At 48.1% G+C, this 14,185-nt stretch overlaps 1 protein-coding gene across 1 annotated transcript; it reads right to left on the bottom strand.

The window, feature by feature from the left end:
• Positions 1-45: 45 nt before the first annotated feature.
• On the bottom strand, positions 46-13,301 carry si:dkey-183i3.5 (uncharacterized protein LOC566445 homolog). Its single transcript, XM_067228575.1, has 13 exons — positions 13,064-13,301; positions 12,645-12,955; positions 11,411-11,622; positions 10,478-10,538; positions 9,555-9,650; positions 8,761-8,937; positions 8,052-8,177; positions 7,134-7,247; positions 6,910-7,016; positions 3,999-4,117; positions 3,849-3,902; positions 373-525; positions 46-65 (listed from the first exon to the last, which is right to left on the bottom strand). The coding sequence occupies exons 1-13, from the start codon at positions 13,299-13,301 to the stop codon at positions 46-48; spliced, it is 1,788 nt and encodes a 595-aa protein (XP_067084676.1).
• Positions 13,302-14,185: the final 884 nt, after the last annotated feature.

Genomic DNA, 14,185 nt, shown 5'->3' on the forward strand with positions numbered 1-14,185 from the left:
GTGCGACAGTTTCCTCTGTTCTGTGACTGCAGATTGAGCAGGACTTCAGTAGACAGTGGAGGAGACTGGAGGAGAGGGAGCACTGGGTTACACCTCAGGTTGCACAGGAACACAAATACACACACATCTTACAACACGGCTTGCATCAGATGACCCTAACACATAGCAACATGATTTGTATATTCCTAGTTACACAAGGATGGCTACATGTTGCGTAATACCAATGTTGGTTATCATACTCATACAGGTTTACTGTGCAACCCTGCTCCTGGAGATCAACCTCTTATTAGGTTTATACCTACAGGAGGGTATCTCTCCAGTGTCTTCCTACAGGAGCATGATCTACAGCACAGGAGGTGTGGCTGTACTTACGTGCGCTACTGCTCAGGCTTGACATGTAGCTGCTCCCTCCGAACGAGCTGGCTCCACCTCCAAGTCCCCCTCCGAACGAGCTGGCTCCACCTCCAAGTCCCCCTCCGAACCCACCACCCCCTCCTAACCCTCCTCCGAACCCACCACCCCCTCCTAACCCACCGCCCCCTCCTCCAAACCCACCACCACTACCCAAGCTTCCTCCAAACCCACCACCACCCAAGCCTCCTAGCCCCCCTCCCAGACCACCGTAACCCCCGCCAAAACCTCCTCCCAATCCGTACCCTCCACCACCTCCTCCTCCACCCCCTCCTCCTCCAAGGGCTAGACCTCCACCGGTCGCTGTCTTGGACATGTGCACTGTCACGCCTCCACCTGACTTGATCCTGGAACACAGAAGCACAGAAAGGGAAATCACTTGTTGGACCTGGTTGTCAGGTGGGCTGTGATGCTGTCTACTGTCTGTCCTGTTATGCTGATCCCACCTGCCTGTCTGTCCTGTCATGCTGATCCCACGCTTCCCAGCCATGCACTGACACGCAGCAGTCTGACACGCACCCCTCACACTCATCTGGTACTCAAAATATTTGTGTCTCAACATCAGTTTGCATGTATAGGGGCAGGTATATGGGTCTCTGTGAAGTTGCTTGTAAAACTATAAAAATAAATTAGATTTGAGTTCATGTCTGTTATTACATTACTTTTACATTACATTACTGTTATCTTGTGTAAATGACCAAAGGGGAAATGACAAAAGGATGTGATAAGTGGGGTCTATCGGCCCAGCAAAGACAATTAAGCGCTGATTGGCACACCTGGGGGTGATTGGAGGAGCGTGTATATAAAGGGAGAAAAGGACTGTGTGTGGGCCAGAGAAAGAGGAGGTTGCATGCTGCTGAGCGGGTTGACCAGACCAGACGCTGATGCGAGCGGGAGCCAGGGGTGCGCCGAGTCGGGGTGACCAGAAGCAGACAACGATGTGTAGCATGTGTGTTTGGTAAATTTACCAAAGGGGTTGGCATGTGTGTTTTGGAGGAAATGACCAAAGGGGTTGGCATGTGTGTTTTGGTAAATTTACCAAAGGGGTTGGCATGTGTGTTTTGGATGGAAAACGACCGGAAAATGACCAAAGGGGTTAGCATGTGTGTTTTGGAGGAAATGACCAAAGGGGTTAGTATGTGTGTTTTGGATGAAATGACCAAAGGGGTTGGCATGTGTGTTTTGGATGAAATGACCAAAGGGGTTAGTATGTGTGTTTTGGAGGAAATGACCAAAGGGGTTGGCATGTGTGTTTTGGATGAAATGACCAAAGGGGTTGGCATGTGTGTTTTGGATGAAATTACCAAAGGGGTTAGCATGTGTGTTTTGGATGAAATGACCAAAGGGGTTAGTATGTGTGTTTTGGAGGAAATGACCAAAGGGGTTAGCATGTGTGTTTTGGATGAAATGACCAAAGGGGTTGGCATGTGTGTTTTGGATGGAAAACGACTGGAAAATGACCAAAGGGGTTAGCATGTGTGTTTTGGAGGAAATGACCAAAGGGGTTGGCATGTGTGTTTTGGTAAATTTACCAAAGGGGTTAGTATGTGTGTTTTGGATGAAATGACCAAAGGGGTTGGCATGTGTGTTTTGGTAAATTTACCAAAGGGGTTGGCATGTGTGTTTTGGATGGAAAACGACCGGAAAATGACCAAAGGGGTTAGCATGTGTGTTTTGGAGGAAATGACCAAAGGGGTTAGTATGTGTGTTTTGGATGAAATGACCAAAGGGGTTGGCATGTGTGTTTTGGATGAAATGACCAAAGGGGTTGGCATGTGTGTTTTGGTAAATTTACCAAAGGGGTTAGCATGTGTGTTTTGGATGAAATGACCAAAGGGGTTAGTATGTGTGTTTTGGAGGAAATGACCAAAGGGGTTGGCATGTGTGTTTTGGTAAATTTACCCAAGGGGTTGGCATGTGTGTTTTGGATGGAAAACGACCGGAAAATGACCAAAGGGGTTAGCATGTGTGTTTTGGAGGAAATGACCAAAGGGGTTGGCATGTGTGTTTTGGATGAAATGACCAAAGGGGTTGGCATGTGTGTTTTGGTAAATTTACCAAAGGGGTTGGCATGTGTGTTTTGGAGGAAATGACCAAAGGGGTTAGTATGTGTGTTTTGGATGAAATGACAAAAGGGGTTGGCATGTGTGTTTTGGATGAAATGACCAAAGGGGTTGGCATGTGTGTTTTGGTAAATTTACCAAAGGGGTTAGCATGTGTGTTTTGGATGAAATGACCAAAGGGGTTAGCATGTGTGTTTTGGAGGAAATGACCAAAGGGGTTAGTATGTGTGTTTTGGATGAAATGACCAAAGGGGTTGGCATGTGTGTTTTGGTAAATTTACCAAATGGGTTAGCATGTGTGTTTTGGAGGAAATGACCAAAGGGGTTAGCATGTGTGTTTTGGATGAAATGACCAAAGGGGTTAGCATGTGTGATTTGGAGGAAATGACCAAAGGGGTCCCCCGAGGGGGCTTCTGTGAGCGGAGGCTCAGCCAGACTCCCACCACAGGCTGGGAGTTTGGACACGTGGGAGGTGTTCAGCCCCGGGGTGTGGAGAGAGCTTCTGTCAATAACTGTTTTTTTTTATACAATATCATGGACTGTGTTTTGGAGCCTTCTCAGGAAGTTGTGTGAGGGGTTTGTGTTGGGTTGTCCCGTTTGTGATTTATACAGCTCCCAGATTTTTAAGTGATTGGCCTTTGTATTACAGTACCATGTATTACAGTACCATAAATGTACTGATGTGTGGCAGAGGTAAACAGCTGGACCTTCAGCTAATTAAAGCATATAACACTGGTTTGTGGGTTTTATTTTGGTGGTATATATGATTGGATGTATTACGGACACAATATCACAAACGCTTGTGCGATTAAATTCCTTTATTTATAACAAATCCTGGGTTATGGTACAGTCTCTAGATAGTCAAATCATATTTGATTTCAGGTGGTGCGACAGTTTCCTCTGTTCTGTGACAGCAGATTGAGCAGGACTTCAGTAGACAGTGGAGGAGACTGGAGGAGAGGGAGCACTGGGTTACACCTCAGGTTGCACAGGAACACAAATACACACACATCTTACAACACGGCTTGCATCAGATGACCCTAACACATAGCAACATGATTTGTATATTCCTAGTTACACAAGGATGGCTACATGTTGCGTAATACCAATGTTGGTTATCATACTCATACAGGTTTACTGTGCAACCCTGCTCCTGGAGATCAACCTCTTATTAGGTTTATACCTACAGGAGGGTATCTCTCCAGTGTCTCCCTACAGGAGCATGATCTACAGCACAGGAGGTGTGGCTGTACTTACGTGCGCTACTGCTCAGGCTTGACATGTAGCTGCTCCCTCCGAACGAGCTGGCTCCACCTCCAAGTCCCCCTCCGAACGAGCTGGCTCCACCTCCAAGTCCCCCTCCGAACCCACCACCCCCTCCTAACCCTCCTCCGAACCCACCACCCCCTCCTAACCCACCGCCCCCTCCTCCAAACCCACCACCACTACCCAAGCTTCCTCCAAACCCACCACCACCCAAGCCTCCTAGCCCCCCTCCCAGACCACCGTAACCCCCGCCAAAACCTCCTCCCAATCCGTACCCTCCACCACCTCCTCCTCCACCCCCTCCTCCTCCAAGGGCTAGACCTCCACCGGTCGCTGTCTTGGACATGTGCACTGTCACGCCTCCACCTGACTTGATCCTGGAACACAGAAGCACAGAAAGGGAAATCACTTGTTGGACCTGGTTGTCAGGTGGGCTGTGATGCTGTCTACTGTCTGTCCTGTCATGCTGATCCCACCTGCCTGTCTGTCCTGTCATGCTGATCCCACGCTTCCCAGCCATGCACTGACACGCAGCAGTCTGACACGCACCCCTCACACTCATCTGGTACTCAAAATATTTGTGTCTCAACATCAGTTTGCATGTATAGGGGCAGGTATATGGGTCTCTGTGAAGTTGCTTGTAAAACTATAAAAATAAATTAGATTTGAGTTCATGTCTGTTATTACATTACTTTTACATTACATTACTGTTATCTTGTGTAAATGACCAAAGGGGAAATGACAAAAGGATGTGATAAGTGGGGTCTATCGGCCCAGCAAAGACAATTAAGCGCTGATTGGCACACCTGGGGGTGATTGGAGGAGCGTGTATATAAAGGGAGAAAAGGACTGTGTGTGGGCCAGAGAAAGAGGAGGTTGCATGCTGCTGAGCGGGTTGACCAGACCAGACGCTGATGCGAGCGGGAGCCAGGGGTGCGCCGAGTCGGGGTGACCAGAAGCAGACAACGATGTGTAGCATGTGTGTTTGGTAAATTTACCAAAGGGGTTGGCATGTGTGTTTTGGAGGAAATGACCAAAGGGGTTGGCATGTGTGTTTTGGTAAATTTACCAAAGGGGTTGGCATGTGTGTTTTGGATGGAAAACGACCGGAAAATGACCAAAGGGGTTAGCATGTGTGTTTTGGAGGAAATGACCAAAGGGGTTAGTATGTGTGTTTTGGATGAAATTACCAAAGGGGTTGGCATGTGTGTTTTGAATGAAATGACCAAAGGGGTTGGCATGTGTGTTTTGGTAAATTTACCAAAGGGGTTAGCATGTGTGTTTTGGATGAAATGACCAAAGGGGTTAGTATGTGTGTTTTGGAGGAAATGACCAAAGGGGTTAGCATGTGTGTTTTGGATGAAATGACCAAAGGGGTTAGTATGTGTGTTTTGGAGGAAATGACCAAAGGGGTTAGCATGTGTGTTTTGGATGAAATGACCAAAGGGGTTGGCATGTGTGTTTTGGATGAAATGACCAAAGGGGTTGGCATGTGTGTTTTGGTAAATTTACCAAAGGGGTTAGCATGTGTGTTTTGGATGAAATGACCAAAGGGGTTGGCATGTGTGTTTTGGATGGAAAACGACTGGAAAATGACCAAAGGGGTTAGCATGTGTGTTTTGGAGGAAATGACCAAAGGGGTTGGCGTGTGTGTTTTGGTAAATTTATCAAAGGGGTTAGTATGTGTGTTTTGGATGAAATGACCAAAGGGGTTGGCATGTGTGTTTTGGTAAATTTACCAAAGGGGTTGGCATGTGTGTTTTGGATGGAAAGCGACCGGAAAATGACCAAAGGGGTTAGCATGTGTGTTTTGGAGGAAATGACCAAAGGGGTTAGTATGTGTGTTTTGGATGAAATGACCAAAGGGGTTGGCATGTGTGTTTTGGATGAAATGACCAAAGGGGTTGGCATGTGTGTTTTGGTAAATTTACCAAAGGGGTTAGCATGTGTGTTTTGGATGAAATGACCAAAGGGGTTAGTATGTGTGTTTTGGAGGAAATGACCAAAGGGGTTGGCATGTGTGTTTTGGTAAATTTACCAAAGGGGTTAGCATGTGTGTTTTGGATGGAAAACGACCGGAAAATGACCAAAGGGGTTAGCATGTGTGTTTTGGATGAAATGACCAAAGGGGTTGGCATGTGTGTTTTGGTAAATTTACCAAAGGGGTTAGCATGTGTGTTTTGGATGAAATGACCAAAGGGGTTGGCATGTGTGTTTTGGATGGAAAACGACTGGAAAATGACCAAAGGGGTTAGCATGTGTGTTTTGGAGGAAATGACCAAAGGGGTTGGCATGTGTGTTTTGGTAAATTTATCAAAGGGGTTAGTATGTGTGTTTTGGATGAAATGACCAAAGGGGTTGGCATGTGTGTTTTGGTAAATTTACCAAAGGGGTTGGCATGTGTGTTTTGGATGGAAAGCGACCGGAAAATGACCAAAGGGGTTAGCATGTGTGTTTTGGAGGAAATGACCAAAGGGGTTAGTATGTGTGTTTTGGATGAAATGACCAAAGGGGTTGGCATGAGTGTTTTGGATGAAATGACCAAAGGGGTTGGCATGTGTGTTTTGGTAAATTTACCAAAGGGGTTAGCATGTGTGTTTTGGATGAAATGACCAAAGGGGTTAGTATGTGTGTTTTGGAGGAAATGACCAAAGGGGTTGGCATGTGTGTTTTGGTAAATTTACCAAAGGGGTTAGCATGTGTGTTTTGGATGGAAAACGACCGGAAAATGACCAAAGGGGTTAGCATGTGTGTTTTGGAGGAAATGACCAAAGGGGTTGGCATGTGTGTTTTGGTAAATTTACCAAAGGGGTTAGCATGTGTGTTTTGGAGGAAATGACCAAAGGGGTTGGCATGTGTGTTTTGGTAAATTTACCAAAGGGGTTAGCATGTGTGTTTTGGAGGAAATGACCAAAGGGGTCAGCATGTGTGTTTTGGATGGAAAACGTCCGAAAAAGGTTAGCATGTGCCGTTGTCCTGTTTTTTCCCTTACATTCCAAACCGTGACCAATGCCAGTCTCCCTTTTCTTAGTCTATTGCACAAACTAGCCCCCCCCCCCCCCCCCCCCCCCCGCATTAATCTATCACACAAACTAGGGTACAGGGGTGTGTGTGTGTGTGTTGGGGGTCTACTCTGTCACCAGCTGCAGGTTAACAGGTCACCACTCACCTTCTCTCTTCGCTGTCTAGAAGTTTCTTGTACGCTGTGATCTCCACATCCAGGGACATTTTACTGGCCAGCAGCTCCTGGTACTCTTGTCCGTAATGGGTGATTTGCTTTGTGGAAATACAGAAACGAACGTCCCAGTCATTCAGGAGACTTGATGTGTCCAGTGACTATACGTCAGAAGACATGAACAGATGTTAAAGAGCGTGTGACGCGTGGTGTGCTACCTTGCGGATGTCGTCCAGCTGGGACCTGAGGGTGAGAAGCTGCTCGTGGTAGGTCTCTGTGTGGGAGGAGGAGTGAGACTCGGCCTCCTCCACTTGGGACTCCATCTGGATGTTCTGCAATAAAGTCAGGAGGTGCTTACATTTACATTTAGTCATTTAGCAGACGCTCTTATCCAGAGCGACTTACAGTGAATACAGGTACATTCCCCCCGAGGCAAGTAGGGTGAAGTGCCTTGCCCAAGGACACAACGTCAGTTGGCATGACCGGGAATCGAACTGGCAACCTTCGGATTACTAGCCCGACTCCCTCACCGCTCAGCCAACTGACTCTGCTTACTAACTACACACCAGCTAGAACACTGCGATCATCAAATGCAGGCCTATTAGAGGTCACCAGAAGCAGTCATAAGAAGATTGGTGATTCGGCCTTTGTCAATTACGCCCCAAAACTATGGAACAAATTACCCATAAATATTAGGGAAGCAAACACTCTAGACATTTTTAAAAGACAGCTTAAAACCTACCTTTTTACCGAAGCATTTAAGTAATTTTATCTCAAAGGGGTTTTCCTACTTTTTAAAGTTGTTTTCTCTCTTGAACAGAGATCTTATTGGGATTTTTATTTTTGTTTGAATTATTTATCACTTGTATTATTGTTTTTATTGATTTTATGTAAAGCACCTTGAGCTACAATTCTTGTATGAAATGTGCTATATAAATAAAGTCTTACTTACTTACTGACGTCACCTTGGGCGAGCGGCGAACCAACGTGAAAATAAAGATTCCGATTTATCGCCGAAGGATTTTTGTTTCCTTTAGGAAATTGTCGTTTGGCTCGTTGAGCTCAATAATCGTACGTAAATATTTCATATCATTTTAACAGTTGTGAGAATCAGAGGGGTGAGGGGGGGTCCTTACCAGGGATTTGAGCCTGTCGATCTCTCTCTGAACTGAATCGATCTGGAGCTTGTAGACTCGCAGCTCCTCCTTGGACTGAGTGAGGCTCTGGGTGCTGGGCTGGGACGAAAGCGACATCATGGAAATCTGAGAGAGATTCGGAGATGGAGGGGAAGTTAGCCAGCGTAAATTAGCTCATTATGAAGTTGGTGTTTCTGAGAGAGCCTGAGAGAATTAACAGATCGATTACACATTTGTTTCTCTTCTCATTTATCTAATTTGGGTAAATGATTACGTGTTTGCCCCCCTTCATGGGAGTTTGGCTGCTGTACTTCAAGCAGCCACTAGGAGGCGACAGACACACAGGATTGTGTGGACCTGAAATGATCCTCAGAGAGGATGGATCATCCACTGTGGGTTCCATGACAAAGGGTGGACATTGTGACGTCTAATTTTGGCTCTGAATCAATATTTGCTAGAGGCAGGTATACCAGTATGAATGACTGTAGCGGTGAAGGCGATGCTAAGACCTAAACAGGTCTGGCTGCTGGACACTTAAGGGAGCGTTAATGGGATCCTTGACGACTGCATGTCGACAGTGGAAAAATCTATTTATCCCTGGGGATGAATAATCCATTCCTCCATCCATCAATCCATCCCTCCATTTATCCCTCCCTCCCTCCCCCCCCCCCTCCCTCCCTCCCTCCCTCTCCCTCCCTCTCCCACGTACGCTGTCCTGTACAGAGAGCAGGGCGTCCTGCTTGCTGCGCTGGGCCAGGGCCTCGTAGTGGGACTTGACGTCTGCGAGGGCTGAGGTCAGGTCCTGGGCCTGCGCCGTGTTGTCCACGGAGATGGAGAAGGCCGACTTCACACTGCCAGTCACAATGTTCCTCACCTCCTTCACTTTCTGACAGACCACAGCCAACAGGACGCGTGTTAACACAGGAAACACACTGTCATCTCAGCAAACCAGGAAAGCAATGATTTCTTTGGGGCTACTTTGAGACTTAAAATTAACTTGTGCTTTCTCAAGTCATTTCACTGTTTATACACAGTTATGGTAGCCTTATCATCATGCAAGGTATGTGCCCTTTCAATCCCACTCTGACTACTTACGGAAAATATTGATGCTGGTCACAGAGTAAACAAAACTACCACAGCTGTTTTAGAATGAGTCACAGACCTAGGGAACTGAATTGCTAATTGTGGTGAAAACTGTAAAATGTTTGCAGCTTTTCCACTGATCATCGTTGTGTGTGTGTGTGAGGTGACTGGTGCCTAGCGGTGAGAGCTGCCTGTCAGAATCTCCATAATTGATGGGGAGACATTTTAATGTAGCGCAGAAGGGAGGAGGAGGTGGGGGGGGGGTCTGAAGGGACGAACAGAGTGGAAAAAAATGTCCTGATCTGCAACTGCAGTGAAGACTACAAACCACACATACAGAAACATAACTGACACCACAAAACCTGACTGAAATACTCTACGTAATATTAGAACAGATGGTGACACAGTGTTGAGACTCACAGCATCGTACACCTGCTTGGAGAGAGAGATCTGGTCCTCCAGTCCGCCGATGCTGGTCTGCAGCTCGAAGATGCTCAGGTACAGGTGGTCCACCTCCTGGGAGCAGCCAGGTGAGAACAGCAGCCAGGTGAGAACAGCAGCCAGGTGAGAACAGCAGCCAGGTGAGAACAGCAGCCAGGTGAGAACAGCAGCCAGGTGAGAACAGCAGCCAGGTGAGAACAGCAGCCAGGTGAGAACAGCAGCCAAGTGAGAACAGCAGCCAGGTGAGAACAGCAGCCAGGTGAGAACAGCAGCCAAGTGAGAACAGCAGCCAGGTGAGAACAGCAGCCAGGTGAGAACAGCAGCCAGGTGAGAACAGCAGCCAGGTGAGAACAGCAGCCAGGTGAGAACAGCAGCCAGGTGAGAACAGCAGCCAGGTGAGAACAGCAGCCAGGTGAGAACAGCAGCCAGGTGAGAACAGCAGCCAGGTGAGAACAGCAGCCAGGTGAGAACAGCAGCCAGGTGAGAACAGCAGCCAGGTGAGAACAGCAGCCAGGTGAGAACAGCAGCCAGGTGAGAACAGCAGCCAGGTGAGAACAGCAGCCAGGTGAGAACAGCAGCCAAGTGAGAACAGCAGCCAGGTGAGAACAGCAGCCAGGTGAGAACAGCAGCCAGGTGAGAACAGCAGCCAGGTGAGAACAGCAGCCAGGTGAGAACAGCAGCCAGGTGAGCCTGCTGGCCCCCAGACAGGACTGTTCCCTAGTTAGGAGGTTAGACAAGCACACCCCCTCGAGAAAACTCTGCTGACTTTTACTCTAAACTCGACTGTAAAGACGTTGAGACGTCAATCAAAATAACAGGTCATGTTAACTATTTATTTTGTTTTCAACACAATGACAATTCAGTAATGCTGATTCTTATTTCCCCCCTCGACAGATGCATACCTCCTTCAGGGTGGTCCAGTCCATCTCCAGGGACTTGGTCTGTGCCGACTCCTCTTCATACCTGCCGGTGTCAAGTCATGTTACAGCAGCATTCATGTGTTCAGTACCAAAGGGGTTAGTATGTGTGTTTTGGATGAAATTACCAAATGTTAGTATGTGTGTTTTGGATGAAATTACCAAAGGGGTTAGTGTAATGTTCATGATTTATAACATGTGATGTTAGAATTGTTAGAATATCTCCACATGTGATGTCTCAGTTCGTCCAGAAGAGGGCGTTTTAGTTTGGTTTGTGGTGTTGAGACTGCAGAAGCAGCGGGAAAAAATAAATAAATATGGCGGTGTTAGCATGAGACGCAAACGATTGTAGCCGAGACATATACATTTACTAAAGTATATAAAAGCAATTTTACCGTGCCTGAGATTTATTGAAACATTACAGTTAGTATGTTTTTTGGATTAAATTACCAAAAGGGTTAGTATGTGTTTTGGATGAAATTACCAAAGGGGTTAGTATGTGTGTGTTGAATGAAATTACCAAAGGGGATAGCATGTGTGTTTTGGTAAATTTACCAAAAGGTTTAGTATGTGTGTTTTGGGAAATTTACCAAAGGGGTTAGTATGTGTGTTTTGGAAATTTACCAAAGGGGTTAGTATGTGTGTTTTGGATGAAATTACCAAAAGGGTTAGTATGTGTTTTGGATGAAATTACCAAAGGGGTTAGTATGTGTGTTTTTAATGAAATTACCAAAGGGGTAAGTATGTGTGTTTTGGTGGGAATCACCCCCCAACATGTATTCACTTTGTGTCGCAAAGTTACAGTGATATGCTTTGACCTTGTTTGGTATCTGTGGTATTATTGGATTATTATTAGTAGTAGAGCATTTGACTGCAGATCAAGGTTCAACACCCCCCCCCCCCCCTCCCGCGCCCCACCTGCTCTGGACGTCATCGATCACGCTCCTGTAGTGCTCGATCTCAGCGATGATAGACTCCTTGGTGGCCGACAGGCTGTCGATTTGGGTCTTGTAGGTGCCGATGGCGGAGGTGAGGAGGATGGAGGTGCTAGCCGGCCCACCTTGGTCTGGGTTAGTGAACATCGAGATCTTGGCCTTCAGAATGGCGTTCTGTTGCTCCAGTGACCGCGCCTGAAGGGGGGAGAGAAGAAGAAGAATCGATGAATAGGTTGGCCTAACAGACTTTTTTGGGAACGTAAACAATAACAGATCTGTTTAGAACGTAAGGCCCTTAACTACATTAGTCGCTAGCTACGCTACCATCGAGTTACCATGACGAGCGCATATTACCATCAATTAACTGGCTGCGAAAAGCAGCGACATTGAATTGTGTACCCTGCCCGACCAACTGGATCAGAATTTTATTTATTGTAGGCTATAATCCCTTGCCTGTTGCCCAAATTTATTTCAGTGGCCTAAACCAGGACACATCGCCACTGATGCTGTCAACATCAAAACAATCTTTCGCGCGTCTGAAACCGGAAACTTTCAAGGGCCCGATTTAACAAACGAAAATTCTAGAATGTTGATCAAAAAAGGTCTAGCGCATTGATCCGGTGAAGTGAAAGTGGATTTTTCAACCTTTAACGATGTTAAACCTGTGGGATTTGAATGAGGCTGGTTGTCTTTATTGGATATTGACTCACTCGTGAATCACACAGCTAGTCTGTTGGAACCTACAAACACGGTAGTGATTTGAGCAACAAGCCGCCGCAATAAATAAAAAGCTAAAGACAACGTTTCCTGGATATTGCGGTCTTCACTGGGGTTAGATTAATGGAGGGACGGGGACGGGGGTGCATAAATTATGCATGGATCAATCAGCATATTAAATACAGTACCTTTACAAGTTAGAGTTTCCTAGATCAGATCCAGATGAGACCGGAATCAGAGTGTGAGAACCATAGAAATAATCCACAACATAATGTGGATTCTTCTTGTGTGAGCAGATGTCCCTTTGTGTGAGAATTGTTTTTATGATAGCGCACGTACAAATATTGAAACGCTTGCTTGTTGAAGACTGCTATGTTAGGTATGGAATCTTGGCTTTACTTTGTGTGCGCACTATTAGTAAGTTCAACATGGAGAAAAGCGTCGGCTAAATGATTACTTAAAACTGTCACAGAGCTAGCCACGGTGGTGCGGAGGCGTACCTTGTCGATGAAGGTGGCGAACTTGTCGTTGAGGACCTGCAGCTCCTCCTTCTCCTTCAGTCGGGTGACCTGGACGGTGTCGAGCGAGGGCAGCGAGGGGTCCACACTGGGCACGGGGCTGACGCCAGCGTCCACCGTGGTGCTGGAGCCCAGGAAGGAGGGGTTGAAGCCGTAGCCGCCGATCTTGAAGACCCGGCCGCCGAGACGAGCCCTGAGAGGGGCGACCCCAGCCCTGAAGGCTCTGCTGCCCCCGCCCCCGCCACCTCCGCCCAGACCCCCACCTCCACCCATGCCCAGACCAAGACCCCCTCCTCCACCCATGCCCAGACCAAGACCCCCTCCTCCACCCATGCCCAGACCAAAACCCCCTCCTCCTCCCATGCCCAGACCAAAACCCCCTCCTCCTCCCATGCCCAGACCAAGGCCCCCTCCACCTCCGCCACCACCCAGCCCCAGTCCGAGGCCTCCTCCCAGCCCACCTCCTGCTCTCATCCCCAGCCCCGCGCCTCCTCCCAGGCCAAAGGACCTAGAGAGGGCAGCTCCTGCGCCACCTCCTCCTCCTCCACCCAGACTCCTCCCGGAGAAGAGCCGGTTGCCTCCGTACGTGGCTCCGAACCTCACTGCCCCTCCACTGATCTTCAGGTTAGTCTCCGCCATGTCAGCCTGCTGGTGCTCTCCTCACAGGCAGACCCACTGCAGGCCCGCGCTGGATTATATACCCTCACCCAGGTGTCCCTGGAGGGGAGGGAGGGGGGAGGGAGGGAGGAGAGAGCCTGCTCACTACCTGAGGGCTAACCACATTCTGCCCACATCCAGCAGGCGTTGCAGGGCACCAGCAGGACGGCGTCTGCCTGACAGGCTGACAGCTCCACACTCGGCCCACATGTCCTGGAGGGGTTTAGAATGTGTTTTTACAACCCTGTGCATTCCTTTAGAATGCTTGTGGGCTCAGATAAGAGTCGGTGCTGGAGGTGGGTGGGGTTGGGGTGGGGTTGGGTGGGGGCCTATATGGAAGTCTCTTCTTCCAAGGTTTACTTGACAAAGCTTTATTTTTTTGCTGAAGTTGATTGACAGGGGCTGGTTTTAATGTTATCTCATGGCGCCGTGCAATCGAACGCTCCTCTCAGAGATTGCGAAGCTTGGTTTGACAGATTAGCTCATCAATCATTCCCCGTTGCTTCGCCAGTGGCGGGCAGGTGAATATTATATTCTTACTGCTGCAATCCCTCTAGGCAGCAAGGCTTCGGACAGAAGCATATGGAAGGTACTGCCTTGCTGCAACGGAACACAAGCTCACAGGACGGCTCACGAGAACATCCTCTGATCTCTCCTGCCGGGCTCGTCTCCCTCCCATCCAGGCTTCTCCATACCTACACTGCACACCCCAGGGACTACAGTCTTAACACGTTAGCTTGTGTGACCTTTCCAGAGTCAATACTGAAGCTTTATTGGTGTGTGTCCCCCCACCCGCCCCCCCCCCCCCCCCCCCCCCCCGAGGTCCCTGGGGGGACAGCGGACTGTGTTCTGAGAGCCCCACTAGC

The sequence above is a fragment of the Osmerus mordax genome, chromosome 25 (genome assembly GCF_038355195.1).
Source record: "Osmerus mordax isolate fOsmMor3 chromosome 25, fOsmMor3.pri, whole genome shotgun sequence".
Taxonomy (NCBI): Eukaryota; Metazoa; Chordata; class Actinopteri; order Osmeriformes; family Osmeridae; genus Osmerus; species Osmerus mordax.

What these genes read in the sequence shown, in the direction of transcription:
- si:dkey-183i3.5 (XM_067228575.1), bottom strand. Translation starts at nt 13,301, where the DNA reads ATGGCGGAGACTAACCTGAAGATCAGTGGAGGGGCAGTGAGGTTCGGA. An exon ending in TCGACAGGCTCAAATCCCTG is followed by an intron (nt 7,248 to 8,051) that starts GTAAGGACCCCC and finishes ACTTTATTGCAG; the next exon opens with AACATCCAGATGGAGTCCCA. An exon ending in AAGCCTGAGCAGTAGCGCAC is followed by an intron (nt 66 to 372) that starts GTAAGTACAGCC and finishes CCTCTCCTCCAG; the next exon opens with TCTCCTCCACTGTCTACTGA.